Below are 23,988 nucleotides of genomic sequence, written 5' to 3'. Positions count from 1 at the left end.
TTGAGTCTCCTTAATTGTTGATTTGGAGTCTTGATGAGTCATGATTTAGCCCCAAAAGATTGGCTGAATGAATGAAGAAATGATTGGATAGGATTAAATATTATCATAAATGCATATCTAAACTGCGCTTGAAAAAATGTGATTGGGATTGATTGGATAGTATGATCGATCGAGAGATTTAATTGTGATAGAATTGATGAATTGATGAATTGATAAGGGTCCAAGTGAGGCTTGTCGAAACGACTAGATTGAACTTATTGGCTAGAGTTTTATGAGCATTAAGTCTTAGGAGGAGTATCGAGCATTGAGTTGGGTAAGAGTAAGTAATAACTCGAATCCAATAACTATGTCGCCAAACGTAGGAAAGGATTGAACCGTTAAAGTCGCATATTTCCCAAATTATTGTCATGACATGATAGGACTTGATTGGTTATGGATCTATGATTGTTGATTCGTTCCTACCCTGACAAGTTATGAACGGACGTGGCAACAACGTCGGTTTGTTGTACTATCACTGGCTCATAAGTGATAGTTGCCGGATAAGAGAAACTCTCATATAGGTCTTGATAGTACTCTGAGTTGGATTGGAATGGATTTGATTGGATTGTATATGATTGGTCTTGTCTAAATCATATTCTTGTTTAGACTTAGGACATCTTGATTGAGTTATTTCTTCTTCTGAATTGGGATTTTGAGTTGATTTAATTCTACCCTGATGCATGTTTCATTCTGCCATTTTACATACTCGTACATTTCACGTACTGACATCCATTTGGGCCTGCATCATGAATGATGCAAAGACAGGTACTAGAGATCATCAACAGGCGCACCATTGAGGATCTATTCGCTTCCAGCTAGCTGGTGAGTCCTCCCTGTTTTCGGAGGATACCACAGTTATCTTTTTAGCTTTGAGTTAGCTTTCCTTTATTTGATTTATGGTAGTCATGAACCTGTCATTGGCACCTCTTAGATTGTTGATAGAGGCTTCATGGACTAGAGTGTTGATGTTGATTTGTTTCGTTTTGACTAGTTTCATTCTTACTAGTTGTTGATTGGATAGATGGTTGACCTTTGACCTTATTTATGAATAGTATTCTTGTGAGTTGAGTCTTCCGCTGATAGAATGAGATTGAATGAATGTGTGATTGGACTAAGTGGTTCGCTTGGGGACCAGCAATGGTTTTCAAGTGCCGGCCACATTTAGGGTACCCTCCCGAGGCGTGACACCCCTAATTAATTATTTGTGCATAAATTATCTGCCAATACTAATTTAATTAATTTACTTAATTTATTTTTCAATTTTTTAATTTAAGCTATATAAATTGATAGTATAGATTTATTTAAAAATATTAATATTCTGTAACCTGTCATAAAACACTAACAGGAGTTTCACATTCTGTGATGGTCTAGGGTTTGACATGTACCTCTATCATATATTATTATTAGATCGTAGAAGGACATAAATCTTACCTTTTTATATAAAGAAGATCAACAAGTTCAATCTTAATAAACAATTACATGTAGTTACTATCTTATACGCAAAATTTGTTTTTGTAAAAAGATTACATTGTAAATATATAGAAACACTTATTTTTCTTATTTTCAAGAATGATTGAACAAATTAGAAGACATGAGAATTCTTGGATATAAATGTTTGTGCGTATAAGAAGAGTCTAAATTTAAAATTTATTGATTCGGGATTATAGTTCATCTAAGCTAATTGATTTTAACTTAACAATTTGTATATTTTTAATAAATATTTAAATAAATACAGAATTTAAACTATTTGAGTTCTATCGAATTAATAACCAACATTCTAGCTCCGTCCGGCACTAAGTTCAAAGCAAGAAAGCAGAATTTGTAGGTGGGATTTTTGGCCTGTATTAGCAGAAGTGTTGATGCATCCCATATGCATGTCATATCTGCCATTCAGCATTGGGGGCCTCTTTTTTTTTTTTTGTGGCAGAAATAACATGCAAATGCCCATGCACCTTATTATAAACCTGTCCAATGTTTGTGTAGGACATGTTCAAGGGACAAATTCAATATTTAAATTTAACAATTCGTTTATAATATTGATTTTCAAATTTGGATAAAGGAGAAAAAATGTTAAGAGTCCATCGGAGACAATATATTTACTCTATAATGAAAGGTTAAAGAATCAAATTATCTTTTTTTTTAAATAAAATAAAAATAGAATTCATGATTTCCATTTTTTTTATGTGTGTATCTGACATATAAGGTTCTCATAATCTAACTTCCACCCCAGAGACAGATCCAGTGATTTTGCACCGATTTAGCTAAACTCAATAAAAATTTAAATGTAAAAAGCCTGTTAAAATTTTAATAAATATGAAATTTAAACTTATAACTCTAAAATAGTGATGAATATGATCATGTTAAAAACTTTAAAGACCGAACCATCCAATTGAATTCTAGACTGGACCTCCATCCCCAAGTTAATTAAACAAGACAAAATTAAGAACTTGAATTATTAAACATTCAAAGGTGGGCACCCATAGAAATACTGAATGATTGTGTTGTGAAACTCCTATTCAAAATCTCTAGAAAAAGATTAAAAAAAAGAGAGGGGAAAAAAACTTCCATATTGAGTTCGAACGAATCCATTACTTCAAAATCACATCTGTAAATAAATATATTAATTTTAAAATTCAGAATCCGTTTCTGATTAAGCCTAAATGCTGCGTATCGGTCGATTCGGTTTGGTTTTGAAGTTTATCAGTTTGACTTATCGATTATCGATTTATAGACATGCCAAACCGTTATAGAACCATTAAGATATTAGCTTATCGATTATCGGTTTATTGGTTATTGATCATTATCGATCTAACCGTTAAGATTTGATACAAAAAAAAATCATTGAAAATTACTTAGAGACAATGTGACAAACCAAATGAACCATATACATTAGTTGATAAATTGCGTCTTGCTCAAAAGCAAATGAGAAACATCTATATATAATAATAAAACTGACTATGAAAATGGTGACGTGGCACTCTCTAAGGGCTTCAATCCTATTTATCTTTTTTTGAGTTTTTTTTGGCTATTTTTCTAATTTTAAAATACAAAACAATTCACTAAAATATTTAAGATATGCATATTTAATTCCTTCTTCATCAATAGCTATTTGTTTTTATCATTAATGCTATCATTCTCTTTTTTATACTATTTTTTAATTTCTTCTTGTACTATTTTTTTCCTAAATTTCATCATTAATGATATTCATATAATGATATTCATATCATTTCCTTATATCACTTCTTTTCCTTTCTTTCTTTCTTTGTTTTTTTGTTTAATTTACTCAATTCAAGATATTTATATCTCTATATAATATAACAGTATTTTTTTAAATCTCTTTTTACAATTTTCTTCCCTAAATCTCACCATTAATGATATTTATAACATTTCCTTAAATTACTTTCTTTCCTTTCTTTGTTCTTTATTCACTTTTTTTTTATTCAATTCTGGAAATTTATATCTCTATATTATATAAAGATAATTATTTTATCTTCTTTATTTTTGTTTTTCCTTCTTTATTTATTTTTAAAGTTTTACCTCCATAACTTAAATCTATTAAACTTCTATTTTAATAATTTCATTAATTTCATGACTTTTAAGATTTCATATTCATAACCCCAAACTATTTATATAAAATTTAAGATACTTTATGATATTTCTCCATTTTTGTCAATATGAATTCACAAGTTTTTTATTTTATGAAATTCCAACTCAAGATTATTTCTTATATTTCGTTGTTCTTTGTAGTATTATTCTGTTACCACAATTTTTTTGTTTCATGAAATTCCAACTCAAGATTATTTTTTATATTTCGTTCTTTGTAATATTATTCTGTTATCAAATTCATGCTTTAACTTGACATGATGAAGAAAACTCTTGAATGTTGATTAATTTGTCAAAGAGTGTGTCGGCCAAAAGCTTCAAAACGTGAGCACTTATTTTATATTCTTATTTTTTATCTATTTTCTTATGATAAAGTCCCAAGGAAGATGTGTGTGTTTGTGTTTTCTCCATGTAACTTCTTTAATTTGAATTTTTATAATTTTTTATTACTGAAGTCTGTATTTTGTTTAGATGCAAATTAGTTATTGTAACTTTCTGTATAATAATAATAACGACTTACCAAGATTCAACAATATTATTGTACATAAAACTGTTTATGTTTTCATTAAAGATTTCTCTATTTTGTCCATATAAATTCATAATTTTTTAATTTCATGAAACCCCTACTTAAGATTATCCTTTTTATTTCATATTTAAAGTCGTGTTTTTCTTGTATTATTATGGTAGTAAAGCATGACTCAACGAAAAAGACTTAGATGTTGATTAGTTAGTCAGAGGAAGTGTTGACAAGAACTCCAAAATTGTGTATTGATTCATTATTATTTTTTTGTCACGATCCGATTCCTAAGGTCATGATGACACCTGCTATAACCCACCGATAGATAAGTCAACCCGTCAATCCAAAAATATTTACAACAACTGGCAAGTCTCAAAGAGGCAAAAGACGGGTCATCCATACTGAAGGATACATAAGTGATCCAAAACACCAAGTGCACACCTTGGTATCCGAAGCTGACTGCAACAAGCTCGATATATCCACGGTGGTAGCTGGTGTCGATCCTGCATCATGAAAGTAAATGTAGAGTGCTGTATGAGTATCAAGACAACAGATACCCAGTGGGCATCATAGGCTGACTGAGCAAAAAAGGTGAAAACAATATGAAAAAGATGAATAAGCCTAAATAGGAATCAACATAAGCATCTAAAGTTAAAAGAGTACTATCTACGAGAACTACAACTAACTATATCCAACTGGACCCTTATAAGATCACTAGGGACACTCGTGCGCAAGTTAAGTAAAAGCCCGGATGAAACCCCATAAGCTCGGCGAGTACACAGAATAACTATAACTACCAAGACTGGGAATCAAGAATCTGCGATATCAGAAACCGAAGAACTACATTATTTCCAAACCCAGAATCTCCAAGAGTTAGCGAACTAAGGGTGCCTTAGGGGTCGAGGCCGGGACTTGGACCCAGATGCTCGCCTGAATGTCCAATGTGGCCAAGGCTGGGACTGGGTGCCCGGATGCTCGCCATAATACATCGGTACGGTCGAAGCCGTGACTGGGTATTCGGATGCTCTCCTTAATGCATCGGTATGATCGAGTCTAGGAATAGGTACCCGAATGCTCGTCATACTAGCAAGCCGACAGAGGCCGGGGATGGGTACCCGGATGCTCGCCGTAATACATCGATGCAATCGAGGCCAGGACTGGATACCCATATTCTCGCAGATAATTTATCTCATGGTATCAAATATTCTTATTTCCAACTAGACAATAACGGTACCAAGAATCTCCTCCCCAATGTGCCAACCGATATGCCGCCAAAACTTGAACCGGAGCTGAAGCTAAATGATCACGAAATCTAGTATTGCCGACGCATATCAAAGTCATGATTACACTGAGTTAGGGATGAGGGTGTTATTTAGAGCAAGGGTATCGCCTAGCTAAGGCCAACTACCAGGCACTAGCCCGCTACACCATTCTACAAGAATCTAAGTTTGTTGGAGCAATGCCGGGGCAACTAAAACAGGTTTACAACCTATACTAAGGCCAATGTACTCCATAATATCAACAACATGCTCATTCAACTCTCCTAACAATACCGAAGAATAATGGCAAGATACACATGCTTCCAAATACCCAAAAACCCGATAAAAGCCTAAACATAATTTCTAACACCTAAGATATACAAATAAACTACCCAATTCAAATTCTATCAATCTCAACATGATTTCACACATTCCAGCTCAATCTAAAAAAAGGAAAGTCGTAGCCTACTTGTAGGCTGAATACGCCAGCTTCAAATCACTGTACCAGAGTTTTTTCCTTCCGAACGGCCTCGGAACACTGCCATGCTGCCAAAAATAGAATCATAACGTTGTTACGGTTGTTTAGACACTAATTTCATAATTTTTGGAGATAGATCAATTTGGGGTCTAAAATGGAAAATATGGGACCCACGTCCGAGATTTCAGAATTGACCCCCCAAAAATAGATTTTAAACATATCCTCAAGCTCACAAATCAATTTGGAAATCGATACAGAGTTGAAATACTACGCAAAACTAGCATGCAATGAAAATTCACAAAATTCAAACTAAAAGATGAAAATTCTTGATCAGCGAATTCTGAAAAAACTAGACCCTCCCAATCCAAATAAATTACATCATGACGTCCCTTGTGAAAAAACCCACAATGTAGCCTCAAAAATCACTAAAAATGGAGTTCAAATAATGAAGATACAATCTTCCAAAATTCCACACAATTTCAATTCGAAAATGGCCAAAACATTAGCCAAAACATTTACTAACGGATTTTCCACAAAATTCTCTTGAACTTAGACCCTTCAATCGTCAAAATTGGATTTATATAGACCAAAAAATAAATTCTCAAACTTCTTCAAAAATTAATTTCGAAAATGGACATTGCAGCAACTAGAATCAAGATTTTACATCAATCTAATGTCCCAAATCAATTTCTGAGCTCACCAATGCGTTTTCTCAAAAAATATCACAAGTTTACTTTTTAAAAATTCCAATTTGGAGATCTGTAGCCCAAGATATGGGGTTTTAAAGTTGCGAGAAAATCCAAAAACGGGTGTGCACTAGATTATTGCAAAATCTGATTTTGAAAAAATTAAAATCTCTGACGGGGTGCTCGGGATTCGTTCAAAATCCAATAAAAATATATCATATATGCTATCCCACTAAATTCGATATTCTGGACTCAATGACGCATTCAAAATTTCATACGAGGTCATTTTAATAAAATGTGGGTTCCACACCCAAGTGTCATTTTAAAGCACAATCCACAACGGGCCCCAGATTAGACCAGAAGCCTCGAAAATGAATGAAGGGTCATTCTAGACCAAACTTGACATTTCAGAACTAACTGCGCTATCAGAATTTTCATCCGAGCGTGTTTTCCAAGAATGTTGACCAAAGTCAACCATAGACTAACTTTCAAAGTTAAAAGAGCCAAATGGTCGGCCCCAAACTCGTATTGATTGCCTCGATACTTGTGCCTACTATGCTTTTAGCATAATTTAGTTATTTCGGAGCTGATGAAACCATCAGAATTTGAATTCGAGGTCTCCTTGACTCGAAACTCGAAAAATCCCAACTAAACCAACTTAGGCCTTCAAAATACCAAAACAGGCTTGGGACCTATAAAAATTCAACCAACACTTCTTCTAGATCAAAAATCATTCTTCGAATCCAACGGACTCGATCGAATTCTATTCCGAGCATCGGAACTCCAAAATTTGACCAAAGTCAAACCTTGACCTAAAATTTCTCAATTTCTCAACTCAAGACCTCAAATCTTGGTTACAACTCCAAAACTGATTCCGTAAACTCTCCTAGGACAATTTCGACATTTCAAAGCTGCTAGAATCGACAGAATTTCGTTCCGAAACCCGTAACTCCGATTGACCACAAATACCACTTTTGACCACTTAAAGCTTATGAAAACTCAAAATTTCAAATGACTTAAATTTTCATAGAATTTTCTAAAAATCAATAGCCGATAACAATCGAAATGACTCGGGGCAACTAAAAGAAGGGGTAAAATGCTCATTTTACAAAATTTCAAAATGACTACATTTTTTCCATCAATTTTCTTATGATTGAGATCCTAATGAAGGTATATGTATATTGTGTTCTTTCAATGTAATTTCTTAAGTTTGGAAGGTATGGGCATTTTATTTGTACCTTCGTTGGACGGAAATTAATTATTGTAGTATCAGTAATATGCTAATTACTACCAAGGTTCAAACACTACTATTGATAGATTTTAAATATTGAAATACGACCTTTTTATGATAGTTTTTGCGATTTGGAAGAACCATTTATGTTTTACTTAAAGATTTGTTTTTTTATATTTATTTTAAAAAATAGTAAAAGAATTAAAAATAATAGGTATATATTGTACATTGATTTTCTATTTTTTTCCATTTATTTTCTTATGATTAAGATTCTAAGAAAGATGCATTTTTCTTAATAAGTAGAATAGAGGAAGGAAAAGAGAAAAAGAAGAAAAAAATAATTAATAAAATATAAAATAAAAACTACAATAAAGGATAGAAGCAAAATTAATATTTATTTAGATAATAATAAAAAATATAAGAGATAAAACAACAAAAATGAGTGGATAAAATAGAAACCTTTTTTCGGCTAAGAATCCCATTTAGCTTCTTTTTTTTTTTACTATAATTCTATTTATTATTATTATTTGAAAAATTGTTTTAATTACTATTCCAACATTTATTTATATTCTTTATTGTAAAAACTTAAATGTCTTAAAATGTCCTATTTTACTTATTCCTTTTTTTTGGTAAAATTTAAAAGATTAAATATTTACTATTTTGACCTTTCATTTCCTCCGTGAAGACTAAAAATATCTTAAAATAATTGATGGTCATGATATTATTTAGGTATTTATATTGTAGTCCTACAAATAAAGACATTGTAAGACTGCGTAGAAATGATTACATTAGAGTTATTATATTTTTGGTACGTACTTCTTATATTCATGTTTTAGTTTGACTTGAATAATAAAATAAATGTTATTGAATGGTGATCGGCTTGTAGGAATAAATGTAGACAAGAGTTTGAAAATTTGTGCCTTAATTTCGTATCTTTTTCTTCTATTTTTTAATGATTAAGATCATAAGAATGATGTTGCTTTATTTATTTATTTATTTATTGCATGTTCTCCCCATAATTTTCTTTGTTTTATATTTTATACGATTTTTTTTATTATCATAAGTTTATAATTTTTTGGGATCCAAAATAACAACTTATGACTTTGTTTGGAGTCATATAACTACTATCCAAACATTTTTCTTTATGAAATTAATTATATGTCTATATATATATATATGCACTTATTATAAATATTTGTTCTATCTATATTATATTTTAATAAAATTATTGACATCTTATAATCTTTTTTAACAGTGCAAAGCGCGGATAAATTCACTAGTTGTATAATAACTAAGAGTTTGAGACAACAAAAAATAAAAGTATGAAAACTAAACCCTAAGTGAAGGACTTTAGATACTGAATGACAATAAATATAAATATTAAGTTACTATTGGGTTATCGGTTAACCCATTAAGAAAAACCTTAAACTGTTAAAAACCGATAACTCGATAATAAAATAAATTAAAACCATTATTGAAACAACTAAACCAAATGCCCATTATCGATAAACCAATAATTTTTTTTCGATTCGATTTATCAATTTCGATTCGATTTTGAAGAGAGCTAGTTACAACTCACAACTCATCAGCATACCACATTGGTCAATTGTAGGGGCAGATGCAGTTAGTACATTATGATTTATCCAAATTTAATAACTTTGACTCATTTTGTATGTAATTAAAATTTACTAAATAGGTATGATAACAAATTTTATACTTAGCAAATTAAATAAACCATGTTAAAATTTTGAATTCAGAAACCAAAAGTTTCAAATTTCAAATTCTAAATTCTTCTCTGATCACAAATTATTTCATTTCTTTCGAATCTATCAAGGGAAACTTACATGAATATACAATATTAAGAAAATATTTACCATCTATAGCAATAAGAAAAAAAATTCAGTGAACACTTATAATACATTTATAATACAGTTTTAATACATATTGCAGAGAACCATTTATAAAACATATATAAAACAAGTTTTATAGATGAATAATACATTTATCACATACTTTAATAGACTTATAATATATTATGTCGGTTTCTTACTACACAAACATAATATATATTTTAAAACACTTATAATACATTTATATTGTATGCATAATTCACTTTTAATATAAGTGTAGATTTGTCATAGTATTGCTATATATTGCTATAAATGATAATAAATAAAAAATATCATTAAAATTAGTAATTAATTTTTAAAAAGCACTCAATCAAGTAATTTTTACATCTATCAAGTAGGCTATCTTGAGTCTGCATGGGCTGGACTTTCATTTCTTACCACGACAAAAGTTGACATGGGCCATGACATGGGCATTTTATAGGCTTAGTGGTTTGTTAATCGGAAACTTACAGAAATCCCACGAATTTATTAGTTAATTATTTAGATACATTCTAATTTACAATATTATAAATTTTATCAGTTTTGATGTGTCCAGTATATGGACATATACATGTATCTAGAGATACATGAAGGCCAAATAAGGTGTAATTTATTCTAGATACAATGTTTCTAAGTGGATTCACATGTATTTGGATACATAGACAAATTTCGCTCGCCTCCCTCCCATCTCGCTTGCCACTCTTCTATGTATCTAGTATTTCAAATAAATGTGAATCACATTAGATACATACAGATTCATGTATCTTGTATGTATCTAGTGATTCACATATATCTGAAATACATGATTATCTTATTTCGCTCGCCTCTCTCCCTATTTTAGTGTATCTGCCAGCAAAAATACATGTATCTAGGTGTATCTTTCTCAATATATGATACAAAACTCTTAATTAATGATAAAATACGTAATTATTTGAAAGTATAGGTAGAATTAATATATATGTTATGGATGTATGTCTAATAAGATAGTTTCTCCTTATTAATTTCCATCTCTTGGGTATACGATTCTCGAGAAATTTCACTCAAACACTAGCTTGGACTTATTTTTGAAAATATATACATAATATACGTGTATATTATATATATATATATATATAAAAATTATATTTAAAAAATATATAAAAATTATATTTAAATGGGTAAAAGGCCGCATTTTTTTTCCTTTTTTTATATATGATACTAATAGTAAAAAGCTTACTATAGTTGGTATAAATAAAAAAATACCTATATATTTAACAATATATGATCTTATTCAGTTATGAGAATAAAAATTAAAAATTAAAATAAAATTGTTGGCCATTTAGTTTTTCCAAATATAAAGGACTATTTTGGATTTTTACAACAATCCTATTACTCTTTAAGAAATTTTGGATTTGTTCGCCACCACCGTCCGGCGTATTCTCCGATGGCATGTCACCACCGTCTGGCGCATTTCACGATGGCATGCCACCACCATCCGGTGCATTCCACGATGGCACGCCACCACCGTGATAAAGTTGATGACGGAGAACCTCAAACGCCCGAGGAAGGAGAAATTATTGACGATGATCCTGTGGTATGTTTCAATCATATTTCTTCGATTAATTTGGTTTAAATGCTAAGTTTCTAACTATAAGCAACATTTTTTTTTGATTTTGTGCAAAATTTATGTAACTAATGATGTTTCAGCTGCTTGATTTATTAATATGTTGCACTATAACGCGAGGCATGATAATTACCTATTCCCATATTGAGCTTTGATTACATTAAGGCGTGTTGGTGTTCTCATGGCTGAGGTCTTTCTTTTATGTTTTTGGATGTTTGTGATTTGTTAAAATCAAACCTTGTCTGAATAAATTACATTTATGTTTTAATCCTGTACATATTTCTTGTGTAGGAATTGTTTAAAGCTCATAGGCAGAATTCTAGTTACATAAATGAACTGGATTCTAAACTACACAAGGTCCATGTCAGTCGAAAGCAAAAGAGCACCAATGACTACGATGCTAGTGATTCACGGGATCAAAGAAAATATGAAAAAAGACATAGGTCTTCTTATGATGAAGAGGGACAAGTTAACAAGTCCCATAGAGGAGGATTGCAATCCGAAAGTATTTTAGAGGAGTCTCATAAGTCTCACAAGCAAGATGACGCATATGAGATGGAAAGGGAAAGATATATAAGTAACTTGGATGATGATAGAAATGGACATTTCAGGGACTACGATGACCTTGACGACGATGGTCATGCTTACCATAGACGTAATAGACGTTATGAGACTGACATTGAGAGAAACAGGACAGTTGATCTCCTAAAATCTGAAAAGCAAAAGACTGAAGAGACAGAGAGTGAGAAACCTAAAAGGTATTGGCAATTCTATGTTTTTCTTATATTTTAAAAAACTAATCAGTGTATTTAGTTTCCTGTTTCTGATACTGATTTTTGTTTCTCTCATTTCAAAGATGAAGTTGAACCGGAGGACTATCAGGAAAAAATTACTTTCCAAATTGCTCAAGAAGAAGAAGAAGAAGAACTTGCTAGAATTTAGGAGGAGAGAAGAAGGCACAAGCAAGCTATTCTTGAAAAGTATAAGAATCAGCCTTCACAGAAGGACCAAGCTACTCAATCCGGAGACAATGGTAAGTTATTTGACCTGTGATTTTTGTAAAATATAATTCAATTCTGTTTTGCTGTATTTCTTCTTGCCTGTTGTAGAGTTCTATCTGAAAAGGGGAGGGTCTACCTGAAATAACTTCTCTACCTCACAATGGTTGGGGTAAGCATGGGCGGACCCATATGGACACCAAGGGGTTCATCCGAACCCCCTTCGTTAAAAAATTACACTATATATAAGATAAATTTTTTAATTTATGTGTATATATTTAACATTGAACCCCCTGAGCATAAGCCAAATGACTAGCTCGGTGGCAAAGGAGATTCAATATTTTGCCTTACCTTATCTCAGCTCGTGGGTTCGATTCCTAATAAGCATATTTTTTTCTGATTTTAGGTAATAAAATGCTGAACCCCCTTCATAAAATTCCTGATTCTGCCACTGGGGATAAGGTAGGCGTACATCCTACTCTCTCCAAATTCTACTTGGAGATTATACTGGGTATGTTGTTGTTGTTGACTAATTAATAACTCAGTTTTGCTAAGCAATTTAACTGCCAAGTTCCTATTTTCTTAATGTATTTTAATTTTGGATCCGAACTCTTAAACATGCGTGTTGTATAATTTAGGATTTGAGTTAGATATTGTCTCCACTTAAGATTTTATGAAGATTGTAAATGCACCTGAGCCTCTTCATAGCTATTTTCTTTGATGTTCCTCTGCATCTCTCTCTCTCTCTCTCTGTCTCTTTCTTGTTGAGTTTCTGGTCTCTAATTGTGCTTTTCATTTCTCGGCAGGTGAGGTTCATGCGAATCAGTCTATTGAGAAGCCTGTAGCTGGAGATAGTGTTGTATCAGAGCCCATTGATGGTCCACCCAATGGTGCATATGTCCATGTTGATGAGCCAACATTTTCTTCTAGGAAATCACCTTCGCGAGGTGGTTATAATGCTGAAGAGAAGGCTTCTGGAGCTGGTTGACTGGGACAGGCTACTCCAGAGGTAGGTGTGTTTACTTTGCCCTGAGATTCAAATGGATTTTTCTTTTCTGGTGATGCCCTCAATTGATCCCTCGTTACTGTCCTGAGGAGTTCTTCTTTTTGTTTTATTTATCTTCCACACTAATTTCTGGGAGATCTTAATACTTTCTCCTTTTGTTAGGGTTTTTTTTAGAGTTAGTTGATGAAATACTTCCCATTGGGTTCAAATATTTTGGGATGCTGATAATGCGGCTTACTTCTTCTGATCATAAGTCATTACTTTGCAGTTTTCAACAGAGGAGCTAGTGAAGAAGCTTGAGAAACAAATTGAACGTTTTCAACAGCAACCACAGGTTAGAATACATGCTCATTCTCTTCTTTTTTTCCCTATCTTTCAACACATATTTATGTGAGCTTGTAATCATTCTCCCGTGTTATGGGTTTGTTTTAAAATTAGTCGATGAAATAATACTTCGAAATGCTGATATTGAAGCTTACCTTTTCTGATCATAGTCATTACTTTGCAGTTTTTAACAAAGGAGCTAGTGAAGGAGATTCCTAAACAAATAGTAAAATTCAAACAACATCAACAGGAGCATGAGGACGGAGTTAAGCAACATGTTGGAATTTAACTGAATACTTCTGAAAATAACCTGTTAAATATAGTTGACCACTGAATTTCTAGCAACTGGGTTCAAATACTTTGGCATGCTGATAATTAGTCATTACTTTGCAGTTTCCAATAGAGGAGCTAGTGACAGAGCTTGCTAAACAAATTGAATATCTTCAACAGCATCAACCAGAGTATAACGACCAAGTTAAGCAAAAGGTTAGTTTAGCTTTTTTCTCCTTTAGTGTTTTTCCTAAATGCTGGCTTCTTCTATCTGATGATTGCCTTACTGTTTTAACACTTCGCAGAGTGAGAGGTCGGCTTACATGTTTTGTGATGATATATTTGGAGAATCACCTGCTACCATTTCAAAAATGGTGAGTCTGTCTTGGTAACGTCGTCGGAAATTATTATTATTGTTATATTAATTCAAACAAAATGTGAGTGTCCCTTTATTTCCTACTGAACCCAAAATACAACGTAATAAGGAACCATTTATTGAACTGATGACTGCAAAAAGGCTTTTATATTATTATGTTTCTAGTTAAAGGTTATTCCCGTCCATATTGTGGGAGTGTATTACTTGGTGGAAGTTTTTGCTACTACTGTTCAGTTTAGAGTGTGATATCTAGGAATCATATTGTTTGAACTCTATTGATTCTATGAATTCCTCTATCTTGTGCTGTATGCTCCAAGGTAAAACCCTAGCCAATAAGTAAGAGAAAAAAAGAGGATTGTTCTGTTCTTTGTACTTGTGCTTAGACTGAATTGTGGGAAATATTTATTGTGCTTATGGAGAGTCTTTTCTTTATCAAATCAGGCTAGAATGATTCGGAAGGGTATTATAGTAAGTATTTCATCTCACATTTTGCCTGTATCCTTCTTATTTGAGCTTTTACTTCAGAGCATATTTATCACACTTCTAAATTTGTTTTTTTCTCCCTCTTCCTTGATATTTGCGCATGACAGTCCCCTTCATTCTATTATTTGATATATCATACTACAAGTTGACATTGTTACCTCAAAAAAATACCTTTATCCTTCTACCTATTTTTGTCAACTTTTTCTATAATGGCTAGTAACTTTTGTCTTAGTTGATGTTCTAATTCTCATTGATTTTTGTAGGATACTGCTTCAGAGAAATTCTTGATGGCTGTTATGAGATTCTTGCTGCTCATGGGAAAGATGTGTTTTCTACTGTTGTTCGGGCTAAAGATTTGAAGGCTAGACCTGGTGACAGAAATAGCAATAAAAATTATTTATAATAATGAAACGATGTGAGTTAATCTATTAATTTCTCCATTTCGTGCCAACCTTGCTTGTTTTGGTGGCCTAATTTTGTTGTTTCTGCTCATCAGGTATAAAGTGGTATGGAAGAGTTGGTCATATTGAAAAAGCTAGTTGCTGCAGATCCTAAAGACAAGCGCCGCTGTGCTCATTTAATCCCTAGCTTCAAGTACCGAAATAATCTTTGTCTAGTATTTGAGTCTCTCTGGATGAATCTCCGTGAGCTCCAGAAGAAGTTTGGGCGTAACATTGGACTCAGCCTCGACGTTGTGAGGCTTTATGCGAAGCAACTTTTCAGTTCATTGAAGCATCTAAAGAGTTGTAGCGTGCTTCATTGTGACATTAAACCTAACAACATTTTGTTAAGTGGAATGTTTTGAGTATTGTATCTTTTGCTGGCTTGCTCATTCACCCACTTTGCATCTGCTGAGAGTAGTTTTTCATCACTTTGCTTTTGTATGCGTATGATGATTTTTCTATATTTAATTACTAAGGTAAATGAAGCGAAAGACAAGCTGAAGCTTTGTGACTTTGGCAATGCTATGTTTGTTGGTAGTACTTAGCTTTCCATACGATCATCCGATGGATATTTGGTCAGTAGGTTGTTGTTTGTTTGAGCTTTATGCTGGGAAAGTCTTATTTCTAGGTCGTATTAATAATGACGTGCTCCGTCTTCATATGAAACATTTATGATTTGAAGTTAATAGGCTGGTCAATAATTTGTTGTGGACAATTCTGTTATGATGATTGTATTAGGTAGCGGCTTTTATAGTTTGTAATAAGTAATGACATGATATAGCTAGTATGGAAAAATAATACTCTTTTCTTCTTTTATCATAGGGTGTATTTACATATCAACATTTTGACCAAGACCTCAATTTCCTCGCCACTGAAGAGGATCTAGTTACAAAGAAGGTATGTCTTGTAGACCTTTGAGCCCGTCTTTTCAATCCCTGATAAACAACCCTTTATAAGAATGAATGGTAATAACTTTGCTGTTCTTTTAAGTTTTGCATGTGCTTCTATTTGTTTGCAGGCTATAAAGAAGCCGATTGTCAACATGAAGCCGAAAGATATCAGTTCAGTAATTTCAGGTGAAGAATTAAAGATGTTGGCTCACTTCAAAGATTTGATGGAGAGAATCTTTGTGTTAGATCCTCTAAAGAGAATCACTGTTTCTCAGGCATAGGAATAAATTATGCAGAAGTATTCTGAAAATTACACAAGCACCGTAAGAACTAAATTATGCCCGTAAAACTTGTAGGTTATGAACTTCTTAAGGCACAATGTTTTGAAATGGAACCAAATTTTTGCTTGAGATTTTTTTCTCAGGTATAACTTATATCTTGCAATTTCTTTTTTATGTCGGGGTATTTTCAGTTAGTTTTTTGTAACTTCAGGTGTTGAAGGGCGAAAATTAGAAATCATCCAGAAATAGGAGCATTCAAACTAATGAGCCAATTTTAATTCATTAAAGTGGTGGTGGCTTTACGACCCCTACCTGTATATTAACCACCAAAAGATGATAAACAGACATAAGTAAACTACAAATCAAATAATTTTTTTTAGTCCTGACTCTAAAGTTGATAATTTGGTTCCCTATCCATCTTTAAAGAGGCTCTCACCCTACTTGGGTAGGATAGGTCCACAACATTTTGTAGCTTTTTGACTCCAGTTAGCTATGGCATCTGCAACAGTATTTGCTTTCTCTGTAGTAATGCAGAAAACAAAATTCTCCTTTCTCTTTCAAGACTTCAATCTTTTCTGCTATATTCTTGATTTGCTCCATCACATTATTGATGGCCAGATTTCCATTTCCTCCACCAGGGCAAGGATTACTTTTCGAGCAACCATCTGTGTTAGGCTTATAATCAGAAGGCTTAGCTGACCTGATTAGAATAATCTTTAGCATAGGCTTGATACTTTCTATGCTATGTTGTTTATGTCATTCTGGCCTCGTATACAGATGACTCCTCCCGTCTATAACTTCAACATTAAGCCCTGGCAACTTCAAAACTTACTGCACGATTAGACACCCAAAGGGATCGCATTGTCTCCAACTTTGAAGCATTGGACAACAGAGCCTCATTGTCAAAGTGTAGGATCAAAAATCAAATAACTGAGAAGTCTTTAATCCAGATAACAACTATGCAACAGTAAGTTATTCTCCATATAGCTAACCAGCAAATTATTCAGAGAAATTACTCGACATTAATCGTTCAGCTACATTATTTCAGTATACACCGAAGCTTATCTATGCTGTTTATTTATCCCTGGCAGTTTTCAGAATCAGCATAACAATGAATAAGTTAGGATTATTGTTCTTCTCTGAGAGACTTCTGCTTTGACAACTAGACAACATGCTCAGGAGGTATTAATATGATAACCATGAACAACATTTCTATTTTATCACAAGCACAGTTAATGTACTGAGTCTCGAATGTTAAAACAAGCAAATCTATACAAAAGTAAAACACAAACTAGAACCTACCCACAACTGCTCCAAATTGTGACAGTCGCTGATGAGTTTGCCAAGAACAGGTATTTGAATGGCAGCACAGCTTAAATTCAAAGAGGTGAGTTTGGAGTAGACTGGATAAATAGTAGGCTGGCACGGCCTCCCAAACCTCACTCAAGCTTTGGAGTTGATTGCAGCCTGAAAAAGCTTGTGATACGTTTAAGAAACTTCAGAAACATCAGCCTGTATGTCAGTAGTGAGGATCCGGTACCATATTCAACCAACTGGGAGGCATGGCAAAGTAGCTATGGAAGTTTCTCGATGGACACAGCACGATTGAGCCGAAGAGTGCTTAAATGAGGAGAGCGAGAAACTAAACGCTCCAAAGATGAGAAGCTGACCCCAGAAGCCGAACAAGGAATGTTAAGTGACAAAAGCGGTGTGCATGGAGCTCTCAGGAAAATGACTTAAGCCAATGGCCACTGAGGTCTTCCAATTCACTTTCTCCCAAGTCCAGTTCACTCGGATTCCTGCAGCAAATTGTGAGTTACATAATTGTAGGTTTTGAGGAGGAGACAAATTGGATAATGAGGAAGCTCACGAGTGGATCGGCAGATCTAGATATTATTACGATCGCTGGTATGCCGGGTTCGGGTAAAACTACTTTGGCGTACAAAGTATACAATGATAAATCAGTTTCTACTCATTTCGACATTCGCGCATGGTGCACAATCCACCAAGAATATTTAAGGAGTTGTTGAATAAAATTTTTAATCAAGTTACTGGATTGGTTCGAAATTGAGTGAGAATATTGATGTTGATGATAAGCTACGGAAACAACTGTATGGAAAGTGGTATCTTATTGTCTTAGATGACTTGTGGGATACCATAACAGGGGATGAGTTAACAAGACCTTTTCCAGACGTTGAGAAGGTAGTAGAATTATTTTTACTGCTCGAGAAAAGAAAGTGACTTTGCATGGAAAACGACACATCTCTTAACCTTCAATTGCTCAGACCAGATGAAAGATTGAAGTTATTCGAGAAATGGGCATTTGGAAAAGAGAGTTGCCCTGATGAACTATTGGGTGTTGGAAAAGAAATAGCCCAAAATTTCATCGTCTTCCTTTGGTGGCTGATCTGATAGCTGGAGTCATTGCAGGTTTGGAAAAGAAAAAGACTTGTGTGGCTTGAAGTTCAAAATAATTTGAGTTCCTTTATTTTAAACAGTGAAGTGGAAGTGATGAATATTATAGAATTATGTTATGACCATTTACAACATCACCAAAAGCCATGCTTTCTTTACCTTGCAACTTTCCAGAAGGACAGAGAAAATTCAGTCAATGTTTTGAAAATGGTACGGTGTGCTGAGGAACAGACCGAGATGAAGAATGTGGAAGAAGTGATAGACGTTTATTTGGATAATTTAATTTCCAGTAGCTTGGTAGTTCTTTTCAACGAGATAGGTAAATACCCGACTTTCCAACTTCAGGACTTCTGTTTGAGAAAAGCAAGAAATGAAAAGTTGTTTGTGCATGACTTTCACGTATCCTTGAGTGCTTGTTCTTTTTTTGATATGGATACAGATGAACCAATACTGTTAGCAGAGGATACAAAGTTAGAGAACTTGAGATGTTTAGATGAGCTTGTGGTTTCCTATTCAAAAGATACAAAAGATATTTTCAAAAGGTTTTCCAATCTTCAATTGAGTCTCAAGAAAGCATGGGATTATTCAACAGAGCGTTATTGGTTCCCAAAATTGGATGTCTGTAATGAACTAGAATCGCTTACAGTAGGTTTTATAAGCACAAACACAAATGACAGTGTAGAGACAAATCAGCCATGGGATTTTCACTTCCCATTGAGTTTGAAAAATTTGTGGTCGTCTGACTTTCCTCTGACATCCAATTCACTATCAACAATAGGGAGACTGCCCAACCTTGAAGAGCTGACCCTTGTTGACTCAATTATCCAGGGAGAAAAATGGAACATGGGGGAGGAAGACACCTTTATGAATCTCAATTTTGTTTAATATGAGCCAACTGACTCTTGACAAGTGGGAGGTTGGGGAGGAATCCTTTACCATGCGTCAGAAATTAGTACATTGGGGATGTCGTAAGCTTGAGGAGATTCTGCCTAGTTTCGGCGATATTTATTCATTAAAATTGAAAGACTTGTAGAGAGCCCTAAACTTGAATATTCCGCTAAGAACATTAAGGAATATGCTGAAGATATTAGGGGAGGGGACGAGCTTCAGGTCCTTGGCCTGAATAATATCTCGTTATTTAAGCACTATGCATGAAAAGTAGTGAGCGCTCTTACCTTGGGAAATATGTAAGTATAGACAGAACTTATTACATATTCCATTTAATTTTATGTGGTAGTGTTTGACTGGACACCGAGTTTGAAAAAGGAAGGAACTTCTAGTCTTAAACATGCCATGTCATATTTGTGGCTATAAAAGCATGTCATTAAAGGTTTTTATGAGAAATTTATAATTAAATTATTTTCAATTATAGAAAGGCGTTGTAATATTAAAAACATGCTAAAAAGAAAAAGAGTGCCAGATAAAATGGAGTAAGTTCTCTTCTTCTTTTATTCCGATTTCTTCAACCAGTGTAATTTTCTTTGCAGAGGGCGTGTAAGGAATACGAGATACAATTTTCTTTGCCAGTACATCAGCCTTAGAGGGGCAAGATAAATCTTCAGACAACTCTGTTGTGGTGAATAAGTACTCTTGTCAAGTTTCCCCCTTTTTTTCTTCATTTTGTGTGCTTTATAGTTAAAAACCAGTAGTCTTGCTAAGTATTCCAAAATTTGTTCTTTCAAAATTGTTGTTCTTGTATACTCTCTTTTCTTTTTGGTGTGGCTTAAATTGTTTGTATATCATATGTTACTCCTCAAGTCCATCATATAGTACATTATTGCAAATCTTATTGTGTGTAAAGCAAATACACTAAAAAAGGGCATTCAAAAAAGAAAAGAAGCAGAAAGTAGTACCTATCATCAGTTGCTTCGCTTTCAGAACTTCAGTTTCAGGCGTGACCATGATGAACCTGTTCTGCAAACCTCACACTAATTAAATCGACATCATTTAATGGAGTACCTATCTGAGATATACTACTCCTCAAATAGATAGAAAATGACAATACAGAAGATAACAAATAGCATTGGAAATGCTATTCCTAAACTTATAATGTGTACACATAAGGGTAACTCAACTATTTATCATATCAAGAGACTAGTAATACCAGCTTTTCAAGATAAAGAATAGTGGAAAAACAATCAAAATATCAGAAGTGATGTACCTCCTCGATAAGCCAGCATGAAACCCCAAGCAACGTTTTGATTTTCATTTTTCATCTTCCACAATTGCATTGGATTCCTTTTCATGTGAGGTGATAAACCAAAATTGTATCAAAGTTATAACATAGCCAAATAAACCAAGCGAAAGAAATATTCACTTCTTGCTTTCCGCATGAAGCTCTGGAATCATGTCAAGGACGGAAGGATTCTCACTTATAGAGTTTACCAGTAACTTTGCTGTAGTTGCATCAAATGAGAAGCCCCTTCCAGTCATTTCCTTCATAAAAGTTACCATTTCATTTATTTTCATGCACCTAAGATATCCTCGCATAATAACATTGTAAGTGACATTGTTTGGAAGACAATTGTTCCCCTCCATTTTTCTAAGCATATCTTTAGCTTCATCTAACAACCCTTTTAGACAAAATCCAGTTATCATTGTATTGTATGTTATCGCATCCGGAAGCAATCCCATTGAATAAAGCTTCTCAAAAATGGCATGAGCTTTATCGAGTTCACCATTTTTACACAATCCATTAATGATAATATTGTAAGATATAATATCAATATTTTCTTTCTTTCCAACCAACTTATTAAAGAGTGACATAGCTTCTTCAACAAGCCCATACTTAAAATAACCATCAAGCAAAGTGTGATGAGTGCATAAGTTAGGTACTGGTCCAGTAGATACCATCTCAATGAACAATTGTTTTGCATCACCAGTTCTTCCAATTTCAAACATACCATGCAAGATAGTATTGTAGGTAACAATATCAGGTTTTGATCCCTTTTGAGAAATTTCACAAAACAATTGCATGGCCTCGGCGAGTTTCCTTTTCTTACAGTATCCATTTATTAGTATGCTATAGCTAAAACTGTTAGGTTCAATGCCCTTATCTACCAAGCTATCAAAAATTCTCCTCGCTCTATCTAGTTGACCACGCAAACAATACCCATCCATTATCGCACTGTAGGTGATAATATTAGGCTCTACACCCTTTTCGACCATGTGTTTCATTACTTCCTCGGCATCTTCAACTTTCCCTTCTTTGCATAGTCCATCTGTTAGTATATTGAAGCTGCGCACATTTGGATAAATATTAAGGTTCACCATCTCAGATAACAAAATCTTAACCTTTTCCCACTGACCAATCCTACACAAACCATCAATTATTGAATTATATGTGACTATGTTTGGAGGAATGCCTCTCTGCTTCATCTCGTTCAAAAGAGTGATAGCAACATCACAGTTTCCATCTTTGCAAAGGGAATCTATAACAATGTTGTAGATATATATGTCGGGCTTAGTGTTCCCTTGTTCCATTAAACGGAGCAAACTTAAAGTCTTCTCAGTATGCCCCCTTTTGCTAAGCCCATTCATGACGGTTGCATACATGACTTCGTTGGGCTCACAAATCTTCTCTCTCACCAATTTTTTGAACAATTCAACTGCATCTTTAATCTTATTTTCAGCAAAGATTCCCCTAATTAGAGTGGTAAAGGTGACAACATCAAATGGAATGCCACTCTTCAAGTAAATGGGTAACACCGAAAATGCATAATCAGAACGATGCATCAGACAATAACTATTAATCACACCACTCAATATGAATTCACTAATTGGGATACCCAATTTCTGCATTTCTCGAAAAAGAGAAAGGACAGCAGTGTAATACTTCATACTTATCATATTCTTAAACAATTTAGAGAAATGGACAAGTGAAGGAAGAGGTTTCATTCTAACCATTTGACGGAAGAGATTCACAGCATCATCTAAACTCTTTACTTTGTCAAAATTGCTACTGTTTAACCCAACTTTACCCTTTCCTGAAATTGCGGAAGCATAATGTGAATTAGGGAAGAAAGAGATAAAAGGGAATAGCATTGCCATTTCGCAGAGAAATTCTCTTCATCTTCAATGGCTAATGGATGTGTGAGAGTTGCTCTGCTCAGCGTGCCCTAATTATAGCCTTTGTGCTTTTTGGAAATTTTTTAGAATATTTAACAAGTGAAAAAGTGAATAATTCTTATAAATTATTACTTTTTCTAATGTAATTTATATCATTTTTTTTAGTTATCCCAAAAAACAAATGTCATGCTTCCTTGTTCAATTTTAGTTATTACATATTTTTTTTTTAAATAATGATTAATATAAGTATATGTATTATTATTATTATTATCATATTAATTGATATATAGTGTTAGATCTTAGCTCTATCTTTGAGTTAGAGGTTACATTTATATACATTTTATCCTCTCCACTAAGGTTGTGCATCAATCAGTTCGGTTCAATTTTATATATTATCGATTCAGTTTATCAATTAGAAAAAGATAACTACAACAGAGATTTGAAGCATAACCTTTGTCTAAAAACTTGAGTCCGGGAGGGGATAGTTTTCTGAGATCCAAAGCAAGGGTTAGTTTTCTGAGAAATTCTCATCATCTCCATTGCCAAATTGCTCAATAATTTTCAATTCCCCAACCGCGTGCTAAAAACGCAATCGACCAATAAATCTAGCCAAAAAAAATGATGAGTTAGGAGTTAATGAGTTTTTAATGATTTTATAAATAAAAAATTCATTATTGATTTTTTAATATTGAGCTGTTAGCCCAATATTCTGAAGGAAAAATTATCACAAAAAATTACTTTTTAATAAATAATTACTGATTTTAGCGATACTTTTTATTTATTACCATTTATAGCTTTTTGGAAATTTTTAGAATATTTTTCAAGTAAACAAGTGAATAATTCTTATAAATTATTACTTTTTCTAATGTACTTTATATCATTTTCTTATAAAAATGTCATGCTTCCTTGTTCAATTTTTTAGTTATTACATATTTTTTAAGAAATAATGATTAATATGAATATATGTATTATAATTATCTCATGAAGGATGATATAGACAATTTAAAATCAAATTATTTTTAAATATTAAAAAAAATCTATGAGAAAAATAAAAAGAAGAAAATATCATCACAAAAGAAGGACAATTAAACAATTTGCAAAAAAATAATAAAAAAATAGTTGGCTTCCG

At 33.2% G+C, this 23,988-nt stretch overlaps 1 protein-coding gene across 5 annotated transcripts; it reads right to left on the bottom strand.

The window, feature by feature from the left end:
- Positions 1–17,561: 17,561 nt before the first annotated feature.
- LOC129899007 (putative pentatricopeptide repeat-containing protein At1g12700, mitochondrial) lies at positions 17,562–22,909 on the bottom strand. 5 transcript variants are annotated; one of them, XM_055973744.1, is made up of 4 exons: positions 21,164–22,909; positions 20,953–21,029; positions 20,645–20,705; positions 17,562–18,175 (listed from the first exon to the last, which is right to left on the bottom strand). In XM_055973744.1, exons 1-2 carry the CDS (start codon positions 22,839–22,841, stop codon positions 21,004–21,006), a joined length of 1,704 nt encoding a protein of 567 aa, XP_055829719.1. In that variant the 5' UTR covers positions 22,842–22,909; the 3' UTR covers positions 17,562–18,175; positions 20,645–20,705; positions 20,953–21,003. The 5 variants fall into 5 exon arrangements, with proteins under 5 accessions (XP_055829719.1, XP_055829718.1, XP_055829720.1 ...); XM_055973743.1 differs by having other exon boundaries at positions 20,645–20,700; XM_055973745.1 differs by having other exon boundaries at positions 21,177–22,909.
- Positions 22,910–23,988: the final 1,079 nt, after the last annotated feature.

This window comes from Solanum dulcamara, chromosome 8 (genome assembly GCF_947179165.1).
Source record: "Solanum dulcamara chromosome 8, daSolDulc1.2, whole genome shotgun sequence".
Classification (NCBI taxonomy): domain Eukaryota; kingdom Viridiplantae; phylum Streptophyta; class Magnoliopsida; order Solanales; family Solanaceae; genus Solanum; species Solanum dulcamara.
The sequence above is the reverse complement of the archived record's forward strand: the minus strand, read 5'-3'. Positions and strand labels throughout refer to the sequence as shown.

Bases quoted from the DNA above. Each gene is read 5' to 3' on its own strand.
- LOC129899007 (XM_055973742.1), bottom strand. From the start codon at position 22,841: ATGGCAATGCTATTCCCTTTTATCTCTTTCTTCCCTAATTCACATTAT.